This window comes from Protomyctophum parallelum (genome assembly GCF_964188405.1).
Source record: "Protomyctophum parallelum genome assembly, chromosome: 12".
NCBI lineage: Eukaryota > Metazoa > Chordata > Actinopteri > Myctophiformes > Myctophidae > Protomyctophum > Protomyctophum parallelum.
Genome location: NC_139712.1, coordinates 46251051 through 46278595, shown reverse-complemented (window position 1 = coordinate 46278595; position 27545 = coordinate 46251051). Strand labels below are relative to the sequence as shown.

Here is a 27545-nt window from a genome sequence, read left to right as displayed (position 1 = left end):
CATATTTGAAAATCAGGCTTGGCCTCCTCTGCATGGCGATGGGATGTGTGTGAGGTAGAGTACAGAATATAAAAAAGTGCTACATTATTTTTTTAGAAATACAAGTACAATATAAGTGAATGAATATGAGCCGAACCTAGAGGCTGTCCGAACATGTGCAAATGTTGGAGTGTACGTAAGAGGTGATCCTTTTGAAACGCCTCAAGTGAACTTTTCAAGGCCACATTTTAGTCTAGTCTGCAGGGGGTCATACCTATGTTCCCTCAGCTCTATGTTCCCTCAGCCCCGAGGTGCGCTGCGGGTCGGGAGAGGGTTGCGGTTAGGTTTAGGTGTCTGCCCCGGGGGTGCGCTGCGGGTCGGGAGAGGGTTGCGGTTAGGTTTAGGTGTCTGCCCCGGGGGAGGTTAGGGTTAGGGTGAGGGAGGAGGTAGGTTGTCGTAGGCTGAGGGAACATAGAGCTGAGGGAACATAGGTACGGTCCCGTCTGCAGGCCATTCCACCACCAGGGACCAAAGAAAGCAAGACATCTTTTACCCTCCTTGGTTGAAAATGACACATCGTGGGCAGGGATTTGATCCGAGGTCCGGCAACCTGGCCGCGTTCGTTCCTGTGGGTCTGGGACTTCCGCGGACCCCCCGGGGCGGGGACCACCACACGGAGTTGCACCACTCGAATCACACAGGTGTGATTTAAAAAAAATACATCTGCAATTAATTTAATGAAATTTGTAATAGATGTGCCATTTTCGAATGGCCAACACTAAAATGACACAGATGCTTTCCCGGTTTAAAAAAACCAAAAACAACAACAAAAAATAACACTATGGAGAAACTGACTTCCCAAATTTGCATTTAACTAGTGCGCTACGGCTGGTGAGCTGAGGTGGTTCGGGCATCTGGTTAGGATGCCACTCGGGCACCTCCCTAGGGAGGTCCTCGACGCATGTCCCACTGGGAGGAGACCCCGGGGCAGACCAAGGCGCAGTTGGAGGAAACGCATCGACTCACTGGCCTTGGAGCGTCTCGGAGTCCCCCAGGAGGAGGTCACTGATGTTGCTCGGGAGAGGGAAGTCTGGAGCTCTCTGGTGGAGCTGTTGCCCCCGCGACCCGACTACGGATAAGCGGTTGAAGATGGATGGATGGATGGCTACGGCTGGTTTGTATTCTAGCCTCTATTCAAAGTCTGTCAAGAACTGTTTCAGAGTTCAATTGTAAAATAGTTAACTTTACACCATTGGAGGAATCCAATTAAAGACATTTTTGACTGTGGATGGCACAGGTAAAACACACCAATGGGAAGGCAGGCAGTATCTGGATCCAGACTAATGGAGGAAATCATTAATTACACAATCTATAATTAAAATATGTGCCAGCAAATGCCAGAAAGAAAGAAAGAAAGAAAGAGTGACAGATGGTGACATTCTACACTGAACATAATTGACAACCTTTTTCTTCTCTGAGATGCCCTTTTGCTCAGCAGCAGTTGATTAAAAAAGGCAAAAAACAAACTGGACTGGAGAAACAATCTTTATTTATTTTCAATGTTAAAAATGTAACAGTTGACATTTCTTAAAAACAAACAAAAAAAAAACTTACAAACAAAACAAAACAAAAAAAACAATTGTCCAAGACACGACTGTGAGCGATGATGGTGTTCCAGCAGATACAACGATAAAAACGTAATATTTTAAGTGAGACCTTCTCCTGGGAGAGAAGAAAATGACACATCAACACACACTTATTTCAAAGGCTTTTCTTGACAGTCTCATAATATATCTGGGACAGAACAAACAACGCAGAGCCTGTATATTTATATATCCACCCTTTGCACATCAAGCTCGTCCTCTCATCATTAGTGGTTCCACACATTGCCCCCCCGCAGCAGCGCAGCACACAGCCCTATAAGCCAAGGCCCCAAAGCCCTCATTAACCGAATCTACAGTTCCCCGAAAAGAGAAATGACCCAAACTAGTGATAGAACGCGCCTATAGTTCATTTTCAACGAGACCTGCGTTTTTTGCTGGGAGCACTGGGGAGCAGTCGCGGTGCGACAACAACGCAATCGCATTTACGTGAGCGCGGTCCTTTTGTTGCGCACGTTGCTCGTTTCGTGCACACGCCCGCGACTCACCAGACCTGGATACCGTTTAGCTTCATTTTTGCGCTTGCGGCTTGCGCCCCTCTTGAGCAGACCTGGAGGAGACCTGTCGTTGATCCAGGCAACAACAACGCCTGCGTTCCTCGCTTCCCGTTTGAAAGGCCCTTTAAACCTTTATATTTTATTCTATTCATGGAAATGATTGTATTTATGAAATGCTTTTGAAAAATGTTGCATTTTTGTTTAATTGATGAAATGTTTTCCTCAAAATACCATTTCCACTCTTTTTTCTGTCTGCGCTCTAGTAGGATAGGTGGGAAAGATGTCATTCAGGTCTTTAGCTTGGCTGTGTGCGTGCGTGTGTGTGTGTGTGTGTGGGGATGCGACCCCTGCCCCACCTGGGGGTGGTTAGGTGGAGGTTGTTTGCTTGGCGGGGGGTTAGCGACCTCCTCCACCAAAGCCCAACAAGGTGTCACTTCCTGTGTTCGTCCGTGGTGTCCTCCGTGTCTTTCTCCTGCCTCTCTCTCTCTCGTCTCATCTCCTTCAGCTCCTGTCGGTATTTCCGCTCGATGAAGCGCTTCTGATGAGCCATCTGCGGGAAGTTATCTGGGGGAAGGCAAGCCGAGCGAGGAGTCACAAGTGGACCAAGGGGAGAGAGACAGAGAGCCACAGAGAGAGAGGGAGGGAGGGAGGGAGGGGGAGAGAGAGAGAGAGAGAGAGGGAGCACAAGGTCAGTCTGCAAACCAGCACATCAATTTAAGTTTCAAAATTGCTTTCGAGTCTGTTTTGCTTAGCCGGAATGTCACACTGTCACTTCCATCAGAGCGCGGCGGAGACGAGACAATAGCCATTGTAATATTGTCGCTATATTTCCCAATGACAATAAACAATGTGGCGTTGAAATTAGACAGGCCTCATTTGCTTTCCGGTTGGCGATGACTACGGGATCTGATAACATAATTAGGGGAGAGGAGAGCTGCATCTCACAAATGAGATCTGTAATGAGATGACAACAAATAACGCATTCTGACCGGGGCACCCATTTTGGTGTCAGCATCATGTTATGCTTTAGCTATTTAAAAATAGCAGATCTACAAGCTCGTATCGCGCCACTCGGTGGCGCGATACGAGCTTGTAGGTCTGCTATTTTTGAAAAATCGAAGAGCGACTGACATTTTTAGAATCTGATCTCAGGTCAGAATGGGTTCATCAGACCAGTGTGTGTCCGGCGGAAACCTCGTATGAATCTGATCTCAGGTCAGAATGGGATAAACAACACGGTGTATATATATGGGAGAGGCTGCCGTGCATATCTTTCATAACAGCCTGTCTGACAGATGCCCAGCCGTTTGCGTTGTATAATTCGATGGCACAGATCACGTCGTGGTAGCGCAGCAGATCGTCTGATCATGTGCCGTTGGACCGTCGTGTCACATTACAGGTTCTTCAACTTAACGGGAACTGTCTGCACCTATACTGATGACTTGTTGTTTCTGCTGCTGCTTGGATCTTACAGTAAAAAAGAGATTAGCATAATAAAAGACCAACCCTGTGTACTGTATATCTGAACAAACCTACTTCAAGGCAACTTCCTACTTTTGAAAGGAAAGGAAAGAAAACTTTCAGAGTGATTCATCTTCTCGGAGACCGAAACAGGAGTAGTGGTTCACCGTCCTACGGTAAGAAGCGAGGCTTTCCACGGCCGCTATATCTGTACCTTTTCAGCACACACTTTTTTACTATTCGAGGGTTTGGGGAATTGATGGAATCACTTTATTTAGGCAAATATGTGTGTGTGTGTGTGTGTGTGTGTGTGTGTGTGTGTGTGTGTGTGTGTGTGTGTGTGTGTGCGCACGCACACACGCGTGTGTTCTTTGCATATCTTAAGAACTGTTTAAGCGGGAGGTTGGTTCGATCAATGGGTCTCTAAACCTCGAGAACCATTCAACCAATCCACTTTGTGTGTGTCTTGCTGGAAGACGCAAGGGGACGTGGGTCGGATCTGTGTACGACCATCAATCCATTCTCTGTTCCGAGGCAGCGCCTGGCCACGTGCGTTTAGAAACATCAGAACATTGAGTGTCCAGCCCTATCTAACATGAATACGACGTACATGGCATTGGTTCCCCCAGGCCAAGGTGGAAGCCAGGCCTTGTATTCCACAATATTGCTTCCTTTCCCTTCAGCTTTGAATATGTCAACCCCCACATAAAACAATTAAGGCCCCAGGTCAACAACTGGAGATGCTCCATGAGGGAACTGGCCTCAGGGAGGGAGTAGGACAGATGTGAGTCACTTTCTTCAACGCTAGTTGTCGTTGCGCGTCCCTGCATCTACCCAGGCTTTCGTCTGACCCCTGCACTTATAGTCTGGTGCAGAGCATGTGAGCGGAGCGGAGCGCGGCGCGAGCGAGGAGCGGAGCGGGGGGATTTTGACGTGAGCGCGGAGCGGGTTTTTAAATGTGTCAGATTGACTTCCGGAGCGAGAACTGTCCTCCGCTCCGAGCCGCTCCGAGCCGCTCAGTGCACACGGCACGGCTAATTTACATCATGCTCCAAAGAAGACCGCATGTTGCTGCAACATGCGGTCTGAAACGAAGGCCTTCAGGTTTAATTAGCCAATTTCAGGAAGTCAGCATTTTATTTTTCCCCGCTCATTTCTTTCTGCTGAGCGGAGCGGGCATCTGAGTGTAGCCTCGGAGCGAGCACGGAGCGGGGAGCGCTCCATGCGTAAATGAAGGTGAGCGCTGAGCGAGCGAGGAGCGGCGTGGGGGGAGATGAACGTGAGCGCGGAGCGAGCGTAACAAAAGCCGTCGAGAGCGAAGAGCGGAATTATCGGCCGCTCCGCTCCGCTCACATGCTCTGGTCTGGTGGTACTAGGTTACTCTGTGGTGGGAAATAAATATTGCTCTGTGTTGGCATTGCCTAATTTACTATTCTGTCCATATTGGGTTGCAACTCCAACGAGGCCGAGTCGGCTAAGTGAAGTTAACAACTAGCGTTGAAGAAAGTGACTGGTAGGACGCATGGGTGGAGGAGGGAGAAGGGGAGGACGGACGGAAAGCGAGAGAGAGGGAAGGAGAGGGAGTGTATATAATGCATTATAGATATGGAGTTCATAGAACTTCATCATCCAAATGGGGTTGTACGGAAGAATGCTCCGTGATCTGAGAAAGACAGAACATCAAAGAGCGGAACGCCAGCCAGCCCGCCGAGTAGCTTTGTCTCTCTCGCAGGGAGCTGTTGAAAGAACTCCCCAGATGGTTTCCACATCCAGACAGTAGGGCTACTGCACAATTTACATTTCAAAACTTTGTTTTCTCAATTTCACTGACTAGGACTAAACCTTTTTTTTGTCGTTTTCTTTTCAATATGGTGAGAAAGTGCATGCTGCTTCAGGGACAATAACCCAGATGTGTCAGCTTCAATCTGTCCTGTACGCGACGTGCTGAACTCCTGACCTCCTGCATGTTTCACCTGCCTGGACATAATGGGCTGGAACGTGGCGGCTGTTTGAACAGCGGCCTGACGACGTGGCGCTGAACCATGCTGTCAATCTGCCTTCCTCCCCGCCGCGTGTGACAGGATATGACACGATGGCAGGTCTCATATTGTGACAGGTCACCAATTTCCCTCACGAAGACACATTAGAAATGTACTCCCCTAGGGTAGGTATACCCTCACACAAAACATGGCGAGCCAGGGCGCCTGATGGGAGGGGAATGGAACGTGTTGGAATAACGTGTTCCTTCCACGCGCTACGTCCGGCTGGGGAAACTCCCCCCTGTCAGGTGAAAAGAAGCAGCTTGGACTCCTCATGCATAGAAGGAAGCATGAGGTCAGTCCGCTGCCCCCCCCCCCCCCCCCCCCCCCCCCCAGGTTGGCAGAGGAAGTGTAGTGCCCTGGATTACATTAGATAATTGACACTGGGGGAAAAAATGGGTTGCAAAAAATTATTAAAAACTACTACTCAGGACACAAAAGGCAGGAGATATGTGCACACACGCTGTATAATAGCATCCTTAAGACGTTGGTACTTTAGCACCATGGCAAAGAATGCCTCTTCCAGACTCTTCCTCGCCAACAAAAGATCTGGTGAATTAGTGTCTGAAATGGTATAACTTTCATTTTCTCTCTCACACACACAAGCACACACACAAGCACACACACACACACACACACACACACACACACACACACACACACACACACACACACACACACACACACACACACACACACACACACACACACAGAGAGTGTGACAAAGCAACAATTGGATTGCATGGGAGAGTGGAAACTACACATTGCAGTTAACATATGGTAATTACTACAATTCTTCCCCTGGTTGGCAGATGATTGGGGATGTTAAAAGAAAATGCTTCGCATTGTTTAACATGCAAGCACAAGAGCGAAAATAATGAGGTGTGAGCCAATGAATGCTCAGAGCTTTCAGCACTCCGTTTTTTTTTTTTGGGGGGGGGGGGGGGGGAGAACAGAGAGGTCTGTGTGTCGGGCATCATAAAGACATATTGTGAATTCTCGACACCATTGAAGAAGCCCACTTTGCCCTCTGCATACTGATTAATTCTGCTCACAGCATTAGCACATTTAGCCAGGTTCCTGTCTTTCTGTCTGTGTCCTTTCAAGGACAGAGGTTTGGGTGTTCAAATATTATAAAAGACTATTTGAACACAACTTGTTGCCTTTTTTTCTTTTTTTTTTCTGCGGCTTGACTTCACTGGCAGGCTCGACCAAATAAATTTTATTAGTAGTGCCAAATCAAAGTATTTGAAATTGTTTTGAAGTGAAGTGTCCCTTTAACCCATTCTGAACGGGCACCCATTTTGGTGTCAGCATCATGTTATGCTTTACCTATTGAAAAATAGCAGATCTACAAGCTCATATCGCGCCACCGAGTGGCGCGATACGAGATTGTAGGTCTGCTATTTTTTGAAAAATCGAAGAACGACTGACATTTTTAGAATCTGATCTCAGGTCAGAATGGGTTAATCAGACCAGTGTGTGTCCAGCGGAAACCTCGTATGAATCTGATCTCAGGTCAGAATGGGTCAACGGGAAGAACAATCGAGTCAAACCAGGCTGTAGGATGGCCGGCCATCTGCCTTGACCGTGTCTCACAGAGAGAGAGAGAGAGAGAGAGAGAGAGAGAGAGAGAGAGAGAGCTCTCTCACGTGCGAGTGTGTGACTGCGCAATCGTGACTTTTCTATACAGTTGTTTATGAAGGGATTTCCCCAGCAATGCCTAGGGGTGGAGGGGAGGGGTGGGGACGGGACCCAGCAAAGCAAGATGGGAATCCACTCTCCCACTTTTAAGTGAAGATTAAGGGTTTCTTTTAGAGAAAGCTGAGAGGCGGGGAGACAATCAAAGTCCGTCCAACTCGCCCCCCCTTGAGCTACAAGACCAGATTGAGTCTCTCTCACTGGCTCGTTCAGACGACACCACAATGTTTAGGAAATACGAGAGAGAGAGAGAGAGAGAGAGAGAGAGAGAGAGAGAGAGAGAGAGAGAGAGAGAGAGAGAGAGAGAGAGAGAGAGGAGAGGGAGAGGGAGAGGGAGAGGGAGAGGGAGAGGGAGAGGGAGAGAGAGAGAGAGGGAGAGAGAGAGAGAGAGAGAGAGAGAGAGAGAGAGAGAGAGAGAGAGAGAGAGAGGGAGAGAGAGAGAGAGAGAGAGGGGGAGGGAGGGAGAGAGAGAGAGAGAGAGAGAGAGAGAGAGAGACCAACGGTCCACACTACTAACCATTGTGTGTATCGCTGTATTGTTTACACCGATTTATGTCGGCGTTCCCATTTAATTGTATACATACATTGTTTTGTTCCACTTGGCATGGCGATGTAAACATGTTTTCTCATGCCAACAAAACCCCTTTGAATTGAATATTGAGAGAGAGAGAGAGAGAGAGAGAGAGAGAGAGAGAGAGAGAGAGAGAGAGAGAGATGAGAGAGAGAGAGAGTCTAGTTCTTTCTTTGGCGTTGTGCTTATGAAAAGCGCTATATATCTTATGAAAAGCGCTATATACTATAAATGCCAGATATTATTATAATTATTACACCGATAGGCTCAAATGTTTTAACTATCATCCGTATAGTTTGATGAGGCCTTTGAGCCCATGTTTCTATATGAGACTGAGGGCTGCTGCTGAGAGGCTGCACACTGTGCCGACTGTCCTTCGCTACGGTAAACCCTTCAGCTGTGTGGGCTCCGTTTACCCTCATGATAACCCCCTCCGGTGTGCTGCGCCCTCGGTTACAGTATTATTTGGGTCAGCTAGGCCAGGGCACGATGAGACTGTTAAGCCATTCTGACCTGAGATCAGATTCATACAAGGTTTCCACTGGACACAAACTGGTCTGATGAACCCATTTTGACCTGAGATCAGATTCTAAAAATGTCAGTCGTTCTTCGATTTTTCAAAAAATAGCAGACCTACAAGCTCGTATCGCGCCACTCGGTGGCGCGATATGAGCTTGTAGATCTGCTATTTTTCAATAGCTAAAGCATAACATGATGCCGACACCAAAATGGGTGCCCAGTCAGAATGTGTTAAAATAAAGAACCGTCCAACGAAACGAGAATCAATCTGAACCTCCATCGAAATCACTTTACACGGTGGAGTCTGTTGTACAGGAAGAGACGTTATGTAGCCAGACGCCGATGCTATGGGGGAGGTGGACTAGGTGGAGGCGACAACAACAGGATAATCGATGACAGATTACGTGACACCAGGGGCTAATGTCCTTGATTACTCTTGCTGCGGGAGACAAATGAAAGGAGGTCCTTGACAATCACATGAGACGACAGTGTTGTCTCTGGGAAGGAGAATGTGCCAGCAGGCTCCACATGTCTGGAGGACTTCTGCTCTCATCTTCTAAAGAGCCTCAGTGTGAGTGAGTTCACGTACTGTACTGTACTGTTTAAAGCCAAGGCCTAGTCTGCAGGCTTTGTGGGGAAAAGAAACAGACTCTCATCATAGTCTGCAGTATGAATAGCATGGGTTATTTTTTGTTCTAAAACGGGTAGTCCCAATACTTCATTCTGATTGGCTGGTTACCGTCACGTGACCGGTGTAAATTTCACCGATAACCCACTCCTTCAATCACTTTGTATCAAACTGCAGCCTTGTAGCTGAACTGGGGAAGGGGAGCGCTTGATTGCTTTACAAACACATGCCGTGCGGGCGTCTAAGCACCTACCCGGCTCATATGACTGTGAATGTGTGGCTCCAGGCAGCCCCGTAAATACATCAAGCGCTATTCTCCCGTCACATAGGCTACTTGCGGAGCAAAACAAGGAAGTGTTTTAGCTCTGGGTCGCTCGCTCTGGTGGCACAAAGCGTAGATACTTTTGTGAATTTAATAGTTTTAATATTGCTATATGTTTGTAACCGTTTTAGAAAATCAATAAGCCACTCGAGGCCCCAGCTTACCGGGTATTTTACACTGCCTGGGAGGTAGAAGACCCTCCGCTGCGCGTCGGGTCTGCCTACGCTCCCAGGCAGTGTAAAATACCCGGTAACCTGAGACCTCTCGTGGCTTATTGCTTAAAGGTATATTCAGTGATTTCACTCAAAAAACCTTAGGTTTCGTTTTTGGCTGTGGGACCCAACCTTTCGTCCAATCAGGATAGAGAGTCAAAAACGAAACCTAAGGTTTTTTGACCCCCAGGGGTTAACTGGGGACAGGAAGGAACTCCTTATATGGCCAGCACACTCTATAGTAGGGAGGATTATCACAACAAAACAAAAAAATAAGTGATATTTGAATTAAGTGAAATCACTGAATATACCTTTAATTCTACCACTATGACCAATGGACAGCTTCCGGGCCTCAAAGAGACAAAACAAACATGGTTTGTCAAGTGGCAACTTTTATAATTACTGCAGCCCCAAAGACTTTGTCCAGACAGGTACGCTAATCTAGTCACACGGAACGGCAATTTATGAGGAAGGGGAATATTAATTTACTAGCAATGAGCATCGATCAATCACGGTGACAGCTGGGGTACACTGGGGAGACGGGAGGACGAGAATTAAGACAAATACAACGGGAGTAAAAAATAAGTAAGAGAAACAAAGCTTCAAGATAGTAACACCCAAACACACTTAACATTTCATAAAAAGTCCGGGCCCATAACTAAGCGGTATATCCATCACGGGTGCCTGCGGGCCTCATTTAAGAGGCTTGAATGAAATAAAAGTTTGACCTTAGTCTCCCCTTCAAAACTTGCACCGGCCCACTACCAGCAAAAACCGTTTATGTCCACCTCTGGCTAATTCGTTGAACTAGAGGCACAAATTGTACGATTGATTTATGTTGCCGGTGACTGAGGTGGGCACTGGGGCAGCAAGCCATTCGGGGCTCCAGAATTAACACTTGACCGCATGCACGCCTGTATGTACTCAAACTAACTTTTTTGCATTATTCATGCTCATACATATTATGCATGATTAAACTGGAGAGAAGACGTGTGATGGAAAGCCCAAGGAATTAAGAATCACTTAAAAAACATAATAAAAAAAAGCATTTATTTTCCTCAAGTGCCGCTCAGTCAAGGTATATTAACCCATTCTGACCTGAGATCAGATTCATACGAGGTTTCCGCCGGACACACACTCGTCTGATGAACCCATTCTGACCTGAGATCAGATTCTAAAAATGTCAGTCGCTCTTCGATTTTTCAAAAATAGCAGACCTACAAGCTCGTATCGCGCCACTCGGTGGCGCGATATGAGCTTGTAGATCTGCTATTTTTAAATAGCTAAAGCATAACATGATGCTGACACCAAAATGGGTGCCCGGTCAGAATGGGTTAAATGGAGGTAAGGTCACCAACATCATTTTCGCTATCGTGCAAATTCCAGACGGCAGATTCGTCGCAACATGGGACCCAAACTGCACCCGGAAGTTCAGGCAGAATGCACTGGAGTCAATGAGAGCTCAGTGACCAGCTTTATGTTCAACATTATTTCTGAATGACTGAGATCTTTTGTAAAGTAAAATGCTCCTGGCAAATAACAGAAGACATGTAATATAACACATTATTGTCTGCTGTGTCGCTTTTCAATGTGTACACTGTGTGAACAGGCCTAAACATTCTCCCCCCCTCCTCACAGGAACAACACAGGAACAGTTTTCACAAGATCAGTATCGGACCTATCGATTATTGGCCAATCATGAGAAGAATCGGTGATCGGTATCAGTCCCAAAACACCTGATGGGATCATCGCTAACGGTCACCATACAGCTGTGCTCCTGAGGGACGATGTACAGGGTGCTTCAAAACACGAGTTCCTTCCACGCGCTACGTCCAACCGGGGGAAACTCAACCCTGTCAGGTGAAAAGATGCGGCTTGGACTCCTCATGCATGGAAGGAAACATGAGGTCAGTCCGCTGCTCTCTCCAGGTTGGCAGAGGGGAGTGTGGCGCCCCAGGATTACACTAGACAATTATATTATATATTTAGTCCTAGTTTTAGTCATCATGGCTTAGTATTTATTTATAACCTGACTTTGCCAGATGGGGGCGGTATTGGGTAACCATGTGTGTTCCCCAACACCACAACCATCTGGGACCTCTCAGGGAGTTCAGCTAACACCGAACCGCTCCCGGTTCGAACCAATCAGCGTGAGCTAAGGGCGGGATATGTGCGAAACCGGATGTGAAGCTATATAGACACGTCAATATGATTGGTTGTGTTTGCACGCCCACACGGTGATAGACAGACGGTCCCATCCAATCATCTACCAAGTATCTTGAAAAAAAAGGAACAGCCCCGTCATCGAATTTGCTTCCGCGATCCCAGATCCCAATAAGCTGTGAAACTAATTTGTGTAGCAAGCTTCTTGGATCTGGCAGCGTCAGGTTAATTTATTTAGATTTCGTCTGAAAAAAAAGGCAGTCGGCGAGCATTTTTTTTCGAGTAGAAAATGTGGTGCATCTCTATATGCTTGGCATTCCTGTCTTGGCCACCGGCCCTTTGCGTTTTGGTTCTGCATGTTGCTGGCTGGGGGCCTTTGTTGTGTCCCTCTGGGCTAGCGCTTCAAACGAGTGAATGTTCTTGTGTGAAGCAGCGGCCAAGTGGCCGCTCTCAGGACACGTGTCCCTGTCCGCCAGCGCGGTACACGCGTGGCGCAGCCAAGAGAGTCATATTCAACACGCAAAAGGCAGAACATGTGAGAAGGCTTACAGTGGTGGGGAAGAAGTACTCAACATTATTTTAACCCATTCTGACCTGAGATCAGATTCATACGAGGTTTCCACTGGACACACACTGGTCTGATGAACCCATTCTGACCTGAGATCAGATTCTAAAAATGTCAGTCGTTCTTCGATTTTTCAAAAATAGCAGACCTACAAGCTCGTATCGCGCCACTCGGTGGCGCGATATGAGCTTGTAGATCTGCTATTTTTCAATAGCTAAAGCATAACATGATGCTGACACCAAAATGGGTGCCCGGTCAGAATGGGTTAAAAATAAATTACGTAACACTTTGACTTCTAAACACGAGTTGCTGGAGTTAATTAATCGTAGAACACTTTACCCTGCGGTTCGAGAGTTGCCATAGTTTTGTTTTCATTGTTTAATCCACTGTTTTTAATCGGTTTTTTAAGTTTTAATGGGATATGAGACGCGTTTTCCCTATTGTTTACAATGGAGAATCTGCCCGGAGGAGCAGATTCTCTATGGAATACTTTTTACTCTTACACAACAACAAGCCACTACACCGTTTTAAAGTGGACTTTCATGACAAGCCACTCAGCGGTGGGTGCAGTGGCTGTTCAAAGGTCACTTTAAACACAGGCAGTCTAGCCTGAAAGACGGCCGTAAATGGTCCACAGTCACCCTGTTAAAGGTAGAGTAACCAATGTTCTCCAGCGATTGCTCCAAGCGCGCCCGCCCCTCGAGACCAGAAAGCACGCTGGCTAGGACAGGCTACTCTACATCTAACCTCAACCCCTTAGATCTCCATATAATAATTACTAATTATTGAGCTGACATTCCATATGTTGATCCTTCCCCATCCATCCTTCCTCTTCGATGTCTCCCTTTTGACTGATACCTGTCCATTCAAACTCTAGACGGGCCCGCCTCAAAGTTATTAGTGCAGCCGCACCCGGCAGCCGGCGAAAACTAGAGTTCTCAACAGGCTCGAAGATTAATGCCCGGCCCTAGCTGGGCCCTCATCAAACCCTGTACATTCAAGACAATGCCACCCTTAGATCTCCATATATGGAGCTGACCTGTTCTAACATAGTTCCATATGTTGATCTGACCTCATCAAACCCTGTACACTGAAGACACGCTCCATATATGGCCAGTATACATAATCTATTCCATATGTTGATCTGACCCCCCCCATGCCTAGGCGCCAGCGCTCGCCCAGCATTCTGCTGTCACCCAGGCGGATGCGTGCCCAGCGACCTCGCGTCGTACTGGTTACTTCACAACACGGGAGGCTTAACGTGTGAAATGCATGCGCGCATGTGTGCATTATGCAAATGAAGTAATGAAAGCATGCATGTGTGAAGCATAAAAACGTCGATGAACTGTGCATCGATGTGTGTCTGTGTGTGTACGTGTGTGTGTGTACGTGCGCAGAGGGACTTTTTTCGCCAGACAACTTACATTTGTCAAGGGCGTCCATGGCTGCTCCCATCTCCGCCTGTTGAATGCTGCGTTGAAACAAAAGCCATAGAGAAACAGAGGTTATGGGTTGGGGTTGAGAGAGAAAAAAGGTCTTCACCATATTATCACAAAATATTTAAAGGTGTGTCAAAACAGGCAGCATATTTAAAGGGAAATGCCACTCATTTTCATCATTTTACTATGTCATTAATATACCTTAGAGTTGTTGTGTGGAAATAATACAAAAAAGTCCCCCCATTCCGTCACAGAGATGTACTTATTTTTTTCAGACCTCCAGTTCTAGGCAACACAGGGAGGACCTTTTTTTTTAAAGTACACACAACAACTCTAAGGTATATTAACCCATGGACTACCAATCCCAATTTTTTTGTTTGGGTAACAAATTGGCATATTTTTTATTCATCATTTTCACATTAATAGAAAGATCTGGTGGTTTGAACAGATGTTTTTTTTTTTTTTTTCATTGCTAGTGTATTCTCTCGAATTGCCACCAGATGGCGGGAACGCACCATTATGCTGATTTTGGACAAAATAGACGAATCTTCCTAAGTCACTTCCGGTTCAACGATCGACAACATCCGGTAGTATTTTGACCCTAGTCACTAGCTTGGCTGGTCCGGATTGCTAAGCTAATGCTATATTTTTCATAACTAAGTCAAATTAACCTCAAATCAACCCCAAAACATCACAAAATATCAATTTTTTTACAGCGACGCACATAGAGACGGCGCGCGTGCACGATAGCGCACGATCACGCGGATTTCGGCCGTTTTTTGGTAAATTACATCCAACATTAGGGATATTAGCGAAAAAATACAATTTTTTGCTCCGTTGAACCCTAGATAACTGACATTTATTGACATTCCGTTAATTCCGTGAACGGGAGGTTTGTATTTTTAGCAATAATCCGTTTTTTCCGTTAATTGTAGCCCAGGGGTTAATGACATGGTAAAATGAGTGGTATTATTCCCCTTTAAAGGATTATCTACAAGTGATTAAATTTTTCCCGTCGCATTGCACCCTCCAGAACAATCCCAGGTAACGTGGCTAACGTACATCTGAAGAAAAAAAAACAAGAAGCAACTAAAGCATTGTGATGGTTCCACGTTGGGCCACGGTGCATTGTGATGGTTCCACGTTGGGCCGCGGTGCATTAACTAAAGCATTGTGATGGTTCCACGTTGGGCCGCGGTGCATTAACTAAAGCATTGTGATGGTTACACGTTGGGCCGCGGTGCATTGTGATGGTTCCACGTTGGGCCGCGGTGCATTAACTAAAGCATTGTGATGGTTCCACGTTGGGCCGCGGTGCATTAACTAAAGCATTGTGATGGTTCCACGTTGGGCCACGGTGCATTAACTAAAGCATTGTGATGGTTACACGTTGGGCCGCGGTGCATTGTGATGGTTCCACGTTGGGCCGCGGTGCATTAACTAAAGCATTGTGATGGTTCCACGTTGGGCCGCGGTGCATTAACTAAAGCATTGTGATGGTTACACGTTGGGCCGCGGTGCATTGTGATGGTTCCACGTTGGGCCGCGGTGCATTAACTAAAGCATTGTGATGGTTCCACGTTGGGCCACGGTGCATTAACTAAAGCATTGTGATGGTTACACGTTGGGCCGCGGTGCATTGTGATGGTTCCACGTTGGGCCGCGGTGCATTAACTAAAGCATTGTGATGGTTACACGTTGGGCCGCGGTGCATTGTGATGGTTCCACGTTGGGCCGCGGTGCATTAACTAAAGCATTGTGATGGTTCCACGTTGGGCCGCGGTGCATTAACTAAAGCATTGTGATGGTTACACGTTGGGCCGCGGTGCATTGTGATGGTTCCACGTTGGGCCGCGGTGCATTAACTAAAGCATTGTGATGGTTACACGTTGGGCCGCGGTGCATTGTGATGGTTCCACGTTGGGCCGCGGTGCATTAACTAAAGCATTGTGATGGTTACACGTTGGGCCGCGGTGCATTGGTGTCCGCCTGCAAACATATACAGTATATTATGCATTCATGTGATCATAGCCTGGTGGGGGGGTGGGGGGACTCTAACCCATTCTGACCGGGCACCCATTTTGGTGTCGGCATCATGTTATGCTTTAGCTATTGAAAAATAGCAGATCTACAAGCTCATATCGCGCCACCGAGTGGCGCGATACGAGCTTGTAGGTCTGCTATTTTTGAAAAATCGAAGAGCGACTGACATTTTTAGAATCTGATCTCAGGTCAGAATGGGTTCATCAGACCAGTTTGTGTCCGGCGGAAACCTCGTATGAATCTGATCTCAGGTCAGAATGGGCTAAGGCACAGGGGCTTAGAGTGGAGTAAATATATACAACAGTAAGCTGTGACAGACAAAACTTATCGCCAGCTTAGAGCCAGCGAGAGCTCTCTTTCAAGAAGCCTTCTTGAAGAGCGTGTGTGTGTGTGTGTGGGGTTGTGTGTGTGTGTCATGGGGGATTTCCATTCAGATGATGTGTGTGTGTGTGTGTGTGTGTTGATGGATTTAGGCTTCATTCGTCTCAAATGCAGCCCCCCCCCCACACCCCGCAAAGCACACAAACAACCCTGCTCTGAAGCAGCCTTTTCCTTCTTTCTCAGTGCATGTGTTACAAAAGGAGGCACACACACACACACACACACACACACACACACACACACACACACACACACACACACACACACACACACACACACACACACACACACACACACACACACACACACACACACACAACTCCCTAATGCAGCGAGGCTCTCCTCGCTCCACAAACACGACTCACGTAAATAATATACCGATAAGAGGATCGATTCCTGTTCATTCTGCATAATGTCTCTACCGATGGCGGCCCATGATGAACACCACCAATAGCAGTGTGCTGAGAAGTGGTGTGTGTGTGTGTGTGTGTGTGTGTGTGTGTGTTCAGCAGTGTGCTGAGAAGTGGTGTGTGTGTGTGTGTGTGTGTGTGTGTGTGTGTGTGTGTTCAGCAGTGTGCGTGTGTGTGTGTGTGTGTGTGTGTGTGTTCAGCAGTGTGCGTGTGTGTCTCTCCTGGTTCATAACGATCGTGGACACCCACCTGGGACCCTTTCCGCAGCCTATGCGCTCCCCTTTGAAGTAGACGGCCACCGTGTAAGTCCGGGCGTGGGATGGTCCCACGGTCTGCAGAGTCCTGCACACACAGGGCAAAGCAGAGCAAAGACCTTTTAGAAGTGCAGGGAGAGCTCCTATTTAACAGCATTTCTTATAAATTGAAGAGAAAAAAAATACTATACCTTCAATTGTTTTGTTCTATCAAATTGCAACATTATAATTAGCTTCCACTTAGCAGCATTTCTTTATATGAACTGAATTATAAATAATACATGACAAAACAGTTCCCCAAAGCGTTTTTTTTCCCCTGTAAAAATAATAATGAAAAAACTAATGAAGCTGGTCTCTTCAATTCAGCAGCACCACCCAGGCACCATTATATTATACATTTCACGTCAGTGGACTACTCCCATTAAACAGCAACAGTTGCAGAGGAGCACATACGCCCAATTCATGCCTCGTTGCAGAGACAGAGGAAATATCGGCCAAAATATCGGCCCGATTTCCGATATGGGCGATATCGGCCGCTGGGGGGGGGACAAGGGGAGACCAACCTAGTCCCCATATATGGGGGACAAGGGGAGAGCAACGGACTTGAACTCATGCTTCCTTCATGCCTGAGTGTCCAAGTTGCTCCTTTACACCTGACAGGGGGGAGTTTCCCTGGTTGGACGTAGCGCGTGGAGGGAAGACGTTATTCACAACCAGTTCCTTTCCCCTCCATCAGGCGCCCTGGCTGGCCAGGGGGAGGCAGTTTAGAGACCAGTTTCTTTCCCCTCCATCAGGCGCCCCGGCTGGCCAGGGGGAGTCCGTTTAGAGACCAGGATTACTGCATGTTTTTTGTGAGGGTACTTGCAAACATGCAAGTACCCTCACAGAAAGGCCCTTTCGCCAATCCGACCTCGGTTATGGGCACTGATGACGGGGACCGCACGTAATTCAGACGTTATGGTTAGGTTAGGAGATGAGGTGGGTTGTCATTTGTCGGACCAATGACTAGTCTGAACAACGCACTGCACCCCTGATGACGCGGAGGAGAGAACACGCTGCCAGCACCCACAGCGGCCCCAGCGGGAATCGAACCCAGGACCTTCTAGCCACCATACGGTGGACGAGCGGGGAAATGGATAAGTGAGAAAGGAGGGAGAGGAAGAAGGCCGCTGCTGCTGGGCGTGCATGGGAGCAAGACGGACGAGGCAGGGGGAGGTGGAGAGGAGGGAGGCAGACTGGAGAGGAGGTGGTGGAGAGGGTGAGGAGGGAGGCAGACTGGAGAGGAGGTGGTGGAGAGGGTGAAGAGGAGGGAGGCAGACTGCAGAGGAGGTGGTGGAGAGGGTGAAGAGGAGGGAGGCAGACTGGAGAGGAGGTGGAGGAGAGGGTGAAGAGGAGGGAGGCAGACTGCAGAGGAGGTGGTGGAGAGGGTGAAGAGGAGGGAGGCAGACTGGAGAGGAGGTGGTGGAGAGGGTGAAGAGGAGGGAGGCAGACTGGAGAGGAGGTGGTGGAGAGGGTGAAGAGGAGGGAGGCAGACTGGAGAGGAGGTGGTGGAGAGGGTGAAGAGGAGGGAGGCAGACTGCAGAGGAGGTGGTGGAGAGGGTGAAGAGGAGGGAGGCAGACTGGAGAGGAGGTGGTGGAGAGGGTGAAGAGGAGGGAGGCAGACTGCAGAGGAGGTGGTGGAGAGGGTGAAGAGGAGGGAGGCAGACTGGAGAGGAGGTGGTGGAGAGGGTGAAGAGGAGGGAGGCAGACTGCAGAGGAGGTGGTGGAGAGGGTGAAGAGGAGGGAGGCAGACTGCAGAGGAGGTGGTGGAGAGGGTGAAGAGGAGGGAGGCAGACTGGAGAGGAGGTGGTGGAGAGGGTGAAGAGGAGGGAGGCAGACTGGAGAGGAGGTGGTGGAGAGGGTGAAGAGGAGGGAGGCAGACTGGAGAGGAGGTGGTGGAGAGGGTGAAGAGGAGGGAGGCAGACTGGAGAGGAGGTGGTGGAGAGGGTGAAGAGGAGGGAGGCAGACTGCAGAGGAGGTGGTGGAGAGGGTGAAGAGGAGGGAGGCAGACTGGAGAGGAGGTGGTGGAGAGGGTGAAGAGGAGGGAGGCAGACTGGAGAGGAGGTGGTGGAGAGGGTGAAGAGGAGGGAGGCAGACTGCAGAGGAGGTGGTGGAGAGGGTGAAGAGGAGGGAGGCAGACTGGAGAGGAGGTGGTGGAGAGGGTGAAGAGGAGGGAGGCAGACTGGAGAGGAGGTGGTGGAGAGGGTGAAGAGGAGGGAGGCAGACTGGAGAGGAGGTGGTGGAGAGGGTGAAGAGGAGGGAGGCAGACTGGAGAGGAGGTGGTGGAGAGGGTGAAGAGGAGGGAGGCAGACTGCAGAGGAGGTGGTGGAGAGGGTGAAGAGGAGGGAGGCAGACTGGAGAGGAGGTGGTGGAGAGGGTGAAGAGGAGGGAGGCAGACTGCAGAGGAGGTGGTGGAGAGGGTGAAGAGGAGGGAGGCAGACTGGAGAGGAGGTGGTGGAGAGGGTGAAGAGGAGGGAGGCAGACTGCAGAGGAGGTGGTGGAGAGGGTGAAGAGGAGGGAGGCAGACTGGAGAGGAGGTGGTGGAGAGGGTGAAGAGGAGGGAGGCAGACTGGAGAGGAGGTGGTGGAGAGGGTGAAGAGGAGGGAGGCAGACTGGAGAGGAGGTGGTGGAGAGGGTGAAGAGGAGGGAGGCAGACTGGAGAGGAGGTGGTGGAGAGGGTGAAGAGGAGGGAGGCAGACTGGAGAGGTGGTGGAGAGGGTGAAGAGGAGGGAGGCAGACTGGAGAGGAGGTGGTGGAGAGGGTGAAGAGGAGGGAGGCAGACTGGAGAGGAGGTGGTGGAGAGGGTGAAGAGGAGGGAGGCAGACTGCAGAGGAGGTGGTGGAGAGGGTGAAGAGGAGGGAGGCAGACTGGAGAGGAGGTGGTGGAGAGGGTGAAGAGGAGGGAGGCAGACTGGAGAGGAGGTGGTGGAGAGGGTGAAGAGGAGGGAGGCAGACTGCAGAGGAGGTGGTGGAGAGGGTGAAGAGGAGGGAGGCAGACTGCAGAGGAGGTGGTGGAGAGGGTGAAGAGGAGGGAGGCAGACTGCAGAGGAGGTGGTGGAGAGGGTGAAGAGGAGGGAGGCAGACTGGAGAGGAGGTGGTGGAGAGGGTGAAGAGGAGGGAGGCAGACTGCAGAGGAGGTGGTGGAGAGGGTGAAGAGGAGGGAGGCAGACTGGAGAGGAGGTGGTGGAGAGGGTGAGGAGGGAGGCAGACTGGAGAGGAGGTGGTGGAGAGGGTGAGGAGGGAGGCAGACTGGAGAGGAGGTGGTGGAGAGGGTGAAGAGGAGGGAGGCAGACTGGAGAGGAGGTGGTGGAGAGGGTGAAGAGGAGGGAGGCAGACTGCAGAGGAGGTGGTGGAGAGGGTGAAGAGGAGGGAGGCAGACTGGAGAGGAGGTGGTGGAGAGGGTGAAGAGGAGGGAGGCAGACTGCAGAGGAGGTGGTGGAGAGGGTGAAGAGGAGGGAGGCAGACTGGAGAGGAGGTGGTGGAGAGGGTGAGGAGGGAGGCAGACTGGAGAGGAGGTGGTGGAGAGGGTGAGGAGGGAGGCAGACTGGAGAGGAGGTGGTGGAGAGGGTGAAGAGGAGGGAGGCAGACTGGAGAGGAGGTGGTGGAGAGGGTGAAGAGGAGGGAGGCAGACTGGAGAGGAGGTGGTGGAGAGGGTGAAGAGGAGGGAGGCAGACTGGAGAGGAGGTGGTGGAGAGGGTGAAGAGGAGGGAGGCAGACTGGAGAGGAGGTGGTGGAGAGGGTGAAGAGGAGGGAGGCAGACTGCAGAGGAGGTGGTGGAGAGGGTGAAGAGGAGGGAGGCAGACTGGAGAGGAGGTGGTGGAGAGGGTGAAGAGGAGGGAGGCAGACTGGAGAGGAGGTGGTGGAGAGGGTGAAGAGGAGGGAGGCAGACTGGAGAGGAGGTGGTGGAGAGGGTGAAGAGGAGGGAGGCAGACTGCAGAGGAGGTGGTGGAGAGGGTGAAGAGGAGGGAGGCAGACTGGAGAGGAGGTGGTGGAGAGGGTGAAGAGGAGGGAGGCAGACTGGAGAGGAGGTGGTGGAGAGGGTGAAGAGGAGGGAGGCAGACTGGAGAGGAGGTGGTGGAGAGGGTGAAGAGGAGGGAGGCAGACTGCAGAGGAGGTGGTGGAGAGGGTGAAGAGGAGGGAGGCAGACTGGAGAGGAGGTGGTGGAGAGGAGGGTGAAGAGGAGGGAGGCAGACTGGAGAGGAGGTGGTGGACAGGGTGAAGAGGTGAACAGAAATAATAGTGTGTGAGGGAAAAGGGCTCAAGGACACTCCGCGACGTCCTTCTGGGCTGGGTTCGCATGAAATACTTTTCAGCTGGACCAAAAAGTTATCGGGGGAGGGGGAGGGGGAGGGGGGGTGTTAGAGCAGTGGCTTTCAAACTTTTCCAATTATTCATTCTGCATTTGAGCCACAGACCGCTAACTGATGAGATTTAGCTTCAGATCCAAAAACTATATAAATATTTTATCCACAATTCCATGCTGTATTGATGTGGTACCATTGGAGAGACTGCAGGCTAGACGTTGACCAAAATAACAATTCTTCTACATTCTCCAACTGTGTAGATGTCTAAGTAATGCACATGTTTAACAACAATGTAACAATGTTAAGGAGTCCTTGTCCATGTACGTTGTATGTCATTTGTTGTGTATTATTGTTTACATGTACAACTAGAAAAAGTGCCCTTCTGGGCACAGGTCTCCACCAGGATAGGAATGTAGGACATTGCAGCTTGCCTTCATCTGGTGGTTGGGTAAAAGGGCAACAAAAGTAAACTAGAGAGACTGTGTACCAATTTGCGCGATGTTTGGACAAAATCTGTAGGTGTACTGTGCAAAAACTTGTTTTGCACAAAGCGGCCTCCTGGTGGCGCTATAACAGGCCGTTCTGGAAATTTTGGGGCAGAGGTTCATCGTTGGCATCCAGGGAGTGTGTGTGCAAAATTTGGCATCGACCGGGTTAACGGTGGCCGAGATTAGCTGCTCACGGACACACACACGGACGGACACACGGACGGACACACACACGGACGGACGGACGGAGTGCAAAACATACTCTCCCCCCATGCCTTCGGCCTGGTGGAGACAATAATGATTGTGTATCTGTGTTGGGGGAGCCCCTCGAAAACGAGATGGTACATCTCAAGGGGTCTTTTTCCTAATAAAGAAACTTGAATCAACACAGATCTATAAGGGTCCATTTGGTTGCCAACTCTCCATCATTTAACTGGGGACCACCTGGAACACCCTCAAGGACCACTGGTTTAGACTCTAGCAATGATTCGACCTCATGTGTGATGCTGTGTAAAGTGTGTCGTATCTAGGAATCAATAATTTAGACCCTGTTCAGGCTCCAACTTGTCATATATTAAAATACCATACAGGAGAGAAATGTGGAAGGTAAATTACTGTAGGCCTTGATCCATTGTTTATCTTCTCGCATGGCAAAATCTTTAGGTTCAGATCCTGGGTCACACCTAAAGATTTTGCCATGCGAGAAGATAAACAATGGATCAAGGCCTACAGTAATTTACCTTCCAGGGAGGAGCCAAATGCCAGTCTGGAACAATGTGTATTTGTGACTCTGTGAAAAGCAGTTGGATTTCAATGTAAACATTCTCTCCGACGGCGAAGGCTGTCGGACCTATGCTTCGCTGCTGCGCTGTGGACTCTGAATAAACAACATCTTGGAACATCATCTCGTCTGTTTGCCGTGCACATTTCTCTCCTGTATGGTATTTTAATATACGACAGTGTCTATACAAAAAAAGCCCTCTAGTCTAAGAAGGGACGTCTTCGGACAATGGTGACGTAAGAAACACGTGAGAATGCACAGCTGCACACACACACACACACACACACATCAAACATTTAGAGCCCTCACAGGCCGTCAATTTGGTTACATTTCGCCGGGGAGACATGCGTACAAACCAGCAAACAAAACTCGGGGAGATGTTTTTTTAAATGTTAACATTAGCATAAGAACCCCCACAACCCTCCGAGCTGCGCGCGGCATGAATTATTCAAGGACTATTTACTTATTTTGGGAAGGACTCATCAATTTTTAATGCAATGTGGTCACTTATGGCACTCCATCAATAATGCAGCCCCCTTTCTCATTTACAAATGAAGGCGCGCGCGCGGCACGCGGGCCAAATGCAGTGCCGCTCCGTGCACTGCTGCACTCCAAATCTCAACGGGGGAAATGTGCCACTTGAAGTTATTCCGCCGCTTAGTCGATGTAATGTGAGAGGAAGAAAAAAGGTAAAGGAACTTTGCCAGGCAGTTGTCAACGTGAAGGCGCTGTGTTGAATATAGAGATGGCCAGTTGCACACTTTTTGCGTAACCCTCCACCCCATTAGAGATGGAGAGGTGTGACTAATGGAGAGATTGGCAGATGAGAGGAGAGATGTTGGGGGTCCAGATTACCCCCCCATATGCACACACTAAAAGCAACTTATTAGCAGTGGTGGGAAGTGACTAAGTACATTTTGTCATTTACTTAAAGGTATATTCAGTGATTTCCCTTAATTCAAATATCACTTATTTTTTTGTTTTGTTGTGATAATCCTCCCTACTATAGAGTGTGCTGACCATATAAGGAGTTCCTCCCTGTCCCCAGTTAACCCCTGGGGGTCAAAAAACCTTAGGTTTCGTTTTTGACTCTCTATCCTGATTGGACGAAAGGCTGGGTCCCAGGCCAAAAAGGAAACCTAAGGTTTTTTGAGTGAAATCACTGAATATACCTTTAAGTACTGTAATTATGTACCATTTTGAGGTATTTCTACTTTAATTCCAATGTCCAATACTTTTACTTCTACTCCACTACATCTTGGTTCCAAATATTGGAGTTTTACTTTGACTTTTACTACATTATTACAACACGATATAAGCACTTCAACCATATACATTTCGGCCATTTGAAAATACCGTTGAAATGGGAGATTCTGCATAATGAGTAATCTAGATTAATCGCATTTTAATCGCATATCAATATTCAACCCGAGAACAGCGAGAAACCTTTTTTTAAATGTTTTTTGGTATCCCAGTGAATCAACGAATAGTGACTACAGGATACCACTCATTAATATACCTGTTGTGGAAATAATAATAAAAAGTCACCCCATTCTGTGTTGCCTAGAACTGGAGGTCTGAAAAAGAATGAGTAACAGTAACAAGTACATCTCAGTGACATCACAAAGCTGTACTTACTTCATATTGTTACTGTTTTTTGTCAGACCTCCAGTTCTAGGCAACACAAAATGGGGTGACTTTTTATTATTTCCAGTTTTCAGTACTATAGAAAAGCGCCCAGTGAGAAACGTTCCGTGGTGAAAAAAAAGGTGCGATTAATTTATCTGTAGTTAATCGCGATTAATTTTTCTGTAGTTAATTAATCTAAATTAATCGCAATTAGTCCCGGCCCTAGATATAAGCACTTCAACCAAATACATTTCGGCAATTTGAAAATACCGTTGAAATGGGAGATTCTGCATAATGAGTACTTGTACTTTTAAGTGTGTGTGTGTGTTTCAAAATGGTCTTTGCCTTGATGTCCAACCCCCCCCCCCCCACTCTTCTCTTTCTATGTTTTCTTTGAAAAATAACACAACGGGAACTACAGCATGCACAAAAAGTGAATTTCACCCACTTGTAAAACTGTGATGTGACAATAAAGACGATTCTGATTCATTCAAAATGACTGAACCAGCGTTAATTCATTAATTTGATTTAGTCTTTTAAATAGCACCATTGAGTCTTAGTCCTATTTAGTCTTCTGAAAACCTTAGTCTCGTGTGTGTGTGTGTGTGTGTGTTTCTTTTCCTGTCATCCCATGTGAGTGAGTATGTGTGTGTAGGATTATATCAGATGTGATTGTACGTGCATGTGTGTAAGCGTGCATGTCGTGTCCCTCTCCACATCATCTGTGGTAGCATGTGTCGCGTGTCACAGTCAGTGCGTGACCATGAGGTCTAGTAAAGTGTGAGAGAGTGTGTGGGGAGGAGGCAGGGGGTCTTGTTTCTGTCATCACATAAGACACTTGGTGCTCTGGCACATTAGCTCTATTGCCTTCCGCCCCAGTGCCTACACAGGCTTTAGATGTTGCCATGTCACATTACATATTCCACTTCATGTCTCACTTGAAGATGTTTCTTCTCTCTCTCTCTCTCTCTCTCTCTCCGTCGTTGCTCTCTGCCATGTGTTACCGTTTCTCTCCCGCTACACCACTGACAATACATGTCCATTCAGTGGGCAGTACAGGTTCAGGTTCAGGTTTATTTGTCATTTGTATAGATACAGAGTATACATACAATGACATTTGTTTTGCTCAGAGCACTCTCAGTCTTACATACACAGGACATAAACAGCATCTATAGTGCAAGAAAAGACAAAAAACAGGAAAAGAAAAGTGCAAGTGAAGTGAAGTGCAATACAGTTCAAGGTCAGCTGTTCAGCAGCCTGACTGCCTGGGGGTAGAAACTGTTACTGAGACGGGTGGTGGTACGAGATTTGATGCTCTGGTAGCGTTTTATGGAAGGGAGTGGTTTGAACAGGGTATTTGCGGGGTGGCTGGTGTCTTCCATGATGTTATGGGCTTTTTTCATACAGCGAGTGGTGTAGATGTTATGGAGACTGGGTAATTCTGTAGTGCCGATGATTCTAGCTGCTGTTTTAATGGTTAACGAGTTACCAGTAATGTATTACTGTAATACTATTACTTTACCCAGTAACGAGTATAGTGTAAGGTATGCCAAAACATTATGATATTATACCATATTACTTAAAAAAAAAACGGCTAGCGTTTGAAAACATTTAGTTTAACCCATTCTGAACGGGCACCCATTTTGGTGTTAGCATCATGTTATGCTTTAGCTATTTTTGAAAAAAAAAAAAAAACGACTGACATTTTTAGAATCTGATCTCAGGTCAGAATGGGTTCATCAGACCAGTGTGTGTCCGGCGGAAACCACTTATGAATCTGATCTCGGGTCAGAATGGGTTAAGCCTTTTTGGCTGATTGGTGACTCTTCTTCGGTTTTCTGTGAATGTACAATCATGTAATGCTGTCTGCTCGCGCGCGTGACAAATACATTTACAGCAGTAACAGAATATATAAAAAAATATATAGAAATATAGAAAATAATTTTAATAAGTATGTAGATATAAAGACAATTCACAGTTTATTACAGACACTACTGGTTGTCTATAGGCCTATAGACCAAGTGGGTATATGGGTCTGGCCTATAGGGGGACTTCAGGAGGGGTCAATATAATAATAAAGAATTTGGGCTGTTGAGTAAGAACAAATAAACAACAGGAAATAACAGTATCACATAGGAGACATCAATAATCTTAAAATGTCACAGCATCACTTTTCAATAATAATTCGTCATTTAAAAGGAGATCATGGTCTCCACCTCGAGGTGGCAGAGGAACTGCCTCGATGCCAACAAAACGCAGAGATGAAATGTCATGTTTCTTTTCATTAAAATGTACGGCTACAGGATAATCCTTGTCATTTCTGCGGATAGTGCTTTTGTGTTCACTGCTTCGTTGTTTAAGTTTCCTAGTGGTCACAAACCCTGCTCCCCAACGGTAATTATCCTTGTGGCAGCTGTGCCCAATGCCACAAAAACACAAGCATTCTATCATCCGTCCACTGGGCAGAAATATCAAATTAAAAACTGTCATTACATGCACCTCCACACACGTAGTTTATATGTTACGGTGTCCCTGTGGCCTGTCATATATAGGCAAGACCACTAGGAAACTTAAACAACCACCCTCTATCGCAAAGAAACAGATAGAAATACTTTGCTTCTAGCTACCAGCGCACATCCCACTCCCCTCAAAAAAGGTCTACCCAAGAGTCAATTCTTTAGACTTAGAATAATATGCCACACAACAGAAGAATATATAAAACAATCTGTAGAAATGAAACAAAGATTTCTTCAAAGGGGCTATTCGGTTGAATGGGTGGAGCAGGCTTTTACCTCTGCCCTGCAAAAGCCCCGATCTGATTTACTAAAAAAGAGTGTGAAACAGCATAAGCATTTTTCTGTCTGCTGCATCACAACACATTCAGCATATTCATACCACATCAGGTCAGTTTTTAAGAAACATTGGCACCTTTTACAGTCTGACCCTGAACTCTCACGTACTTTCCGGTATCCCCCCCTTTTTGTTAATAAGCGGGCCGTAATCTAAGAGATTCCTTGATTAAGGCAAAAATTTCTAGTAATAAACGAGCGCAATTGACACAAACCCTGCTCAGTCCTATCCCCAACGGTAATTATCCTTGTGGCAGCTGGGCCCAATGCCACAATACTAATAAAACACAAGCATTTTATCATCCGTCCACTGGGCAGAAATATCAAATTAAAAGTGTCATTAGATGCGCCTCCACACAGATAGTTTATATGTGGCCTGGCATATATAGGCAAGACCACTAGGAAACTTAAACAACGAAGCAGTGAACACAAAAGCACTATCCGCAGAAATGACAAGGATTATCCTGTAGCCGTACATTTTAATGAAAAGAAACATGACATTTCATCTCTGCGTTTTGTTGGCATTGAGGCAGTTCCTCTGCCACCTCGAGGTGGAGACCATGATCTCCTTTTAAAGAGACGTGAGGCTTTCTGGATCTCCACTCTAAATA

At 47.7% G+C, this 27545-nt stretch overlaps 1 protein-coding gene across 1 annotated transcript in view; it reads right to left on the bottom strand.

Moving 5' to 3' along the window:
* Nucleotides 1-1443: 1443 nt before the first annotated feature.
* The window catches only part of drosha (drosha ribonuclease III), a 232053-nt gene continuing 205951 nt past the window's right edge, over nt 1444-27545 (bottom strand). The window contains exons 34-36 of the mRNA XM_083777811.1: nt 16841-16933; nt 13743-13789; nt 1444-2701 (exon numbers count right to left, since the gene is read on the bottom strand). Coding sequence (XP_083633937.1) covers nt 2568-2701; nt 13743-13789; nt 16841-16933 — 274 coding nt within the window. The 3' untranslated portion in view covers nt 1444-2567. The remainder of the gene's footprint in view (nt 2702-13742; nt 13790-16840; nt 16934-27545) is intronic.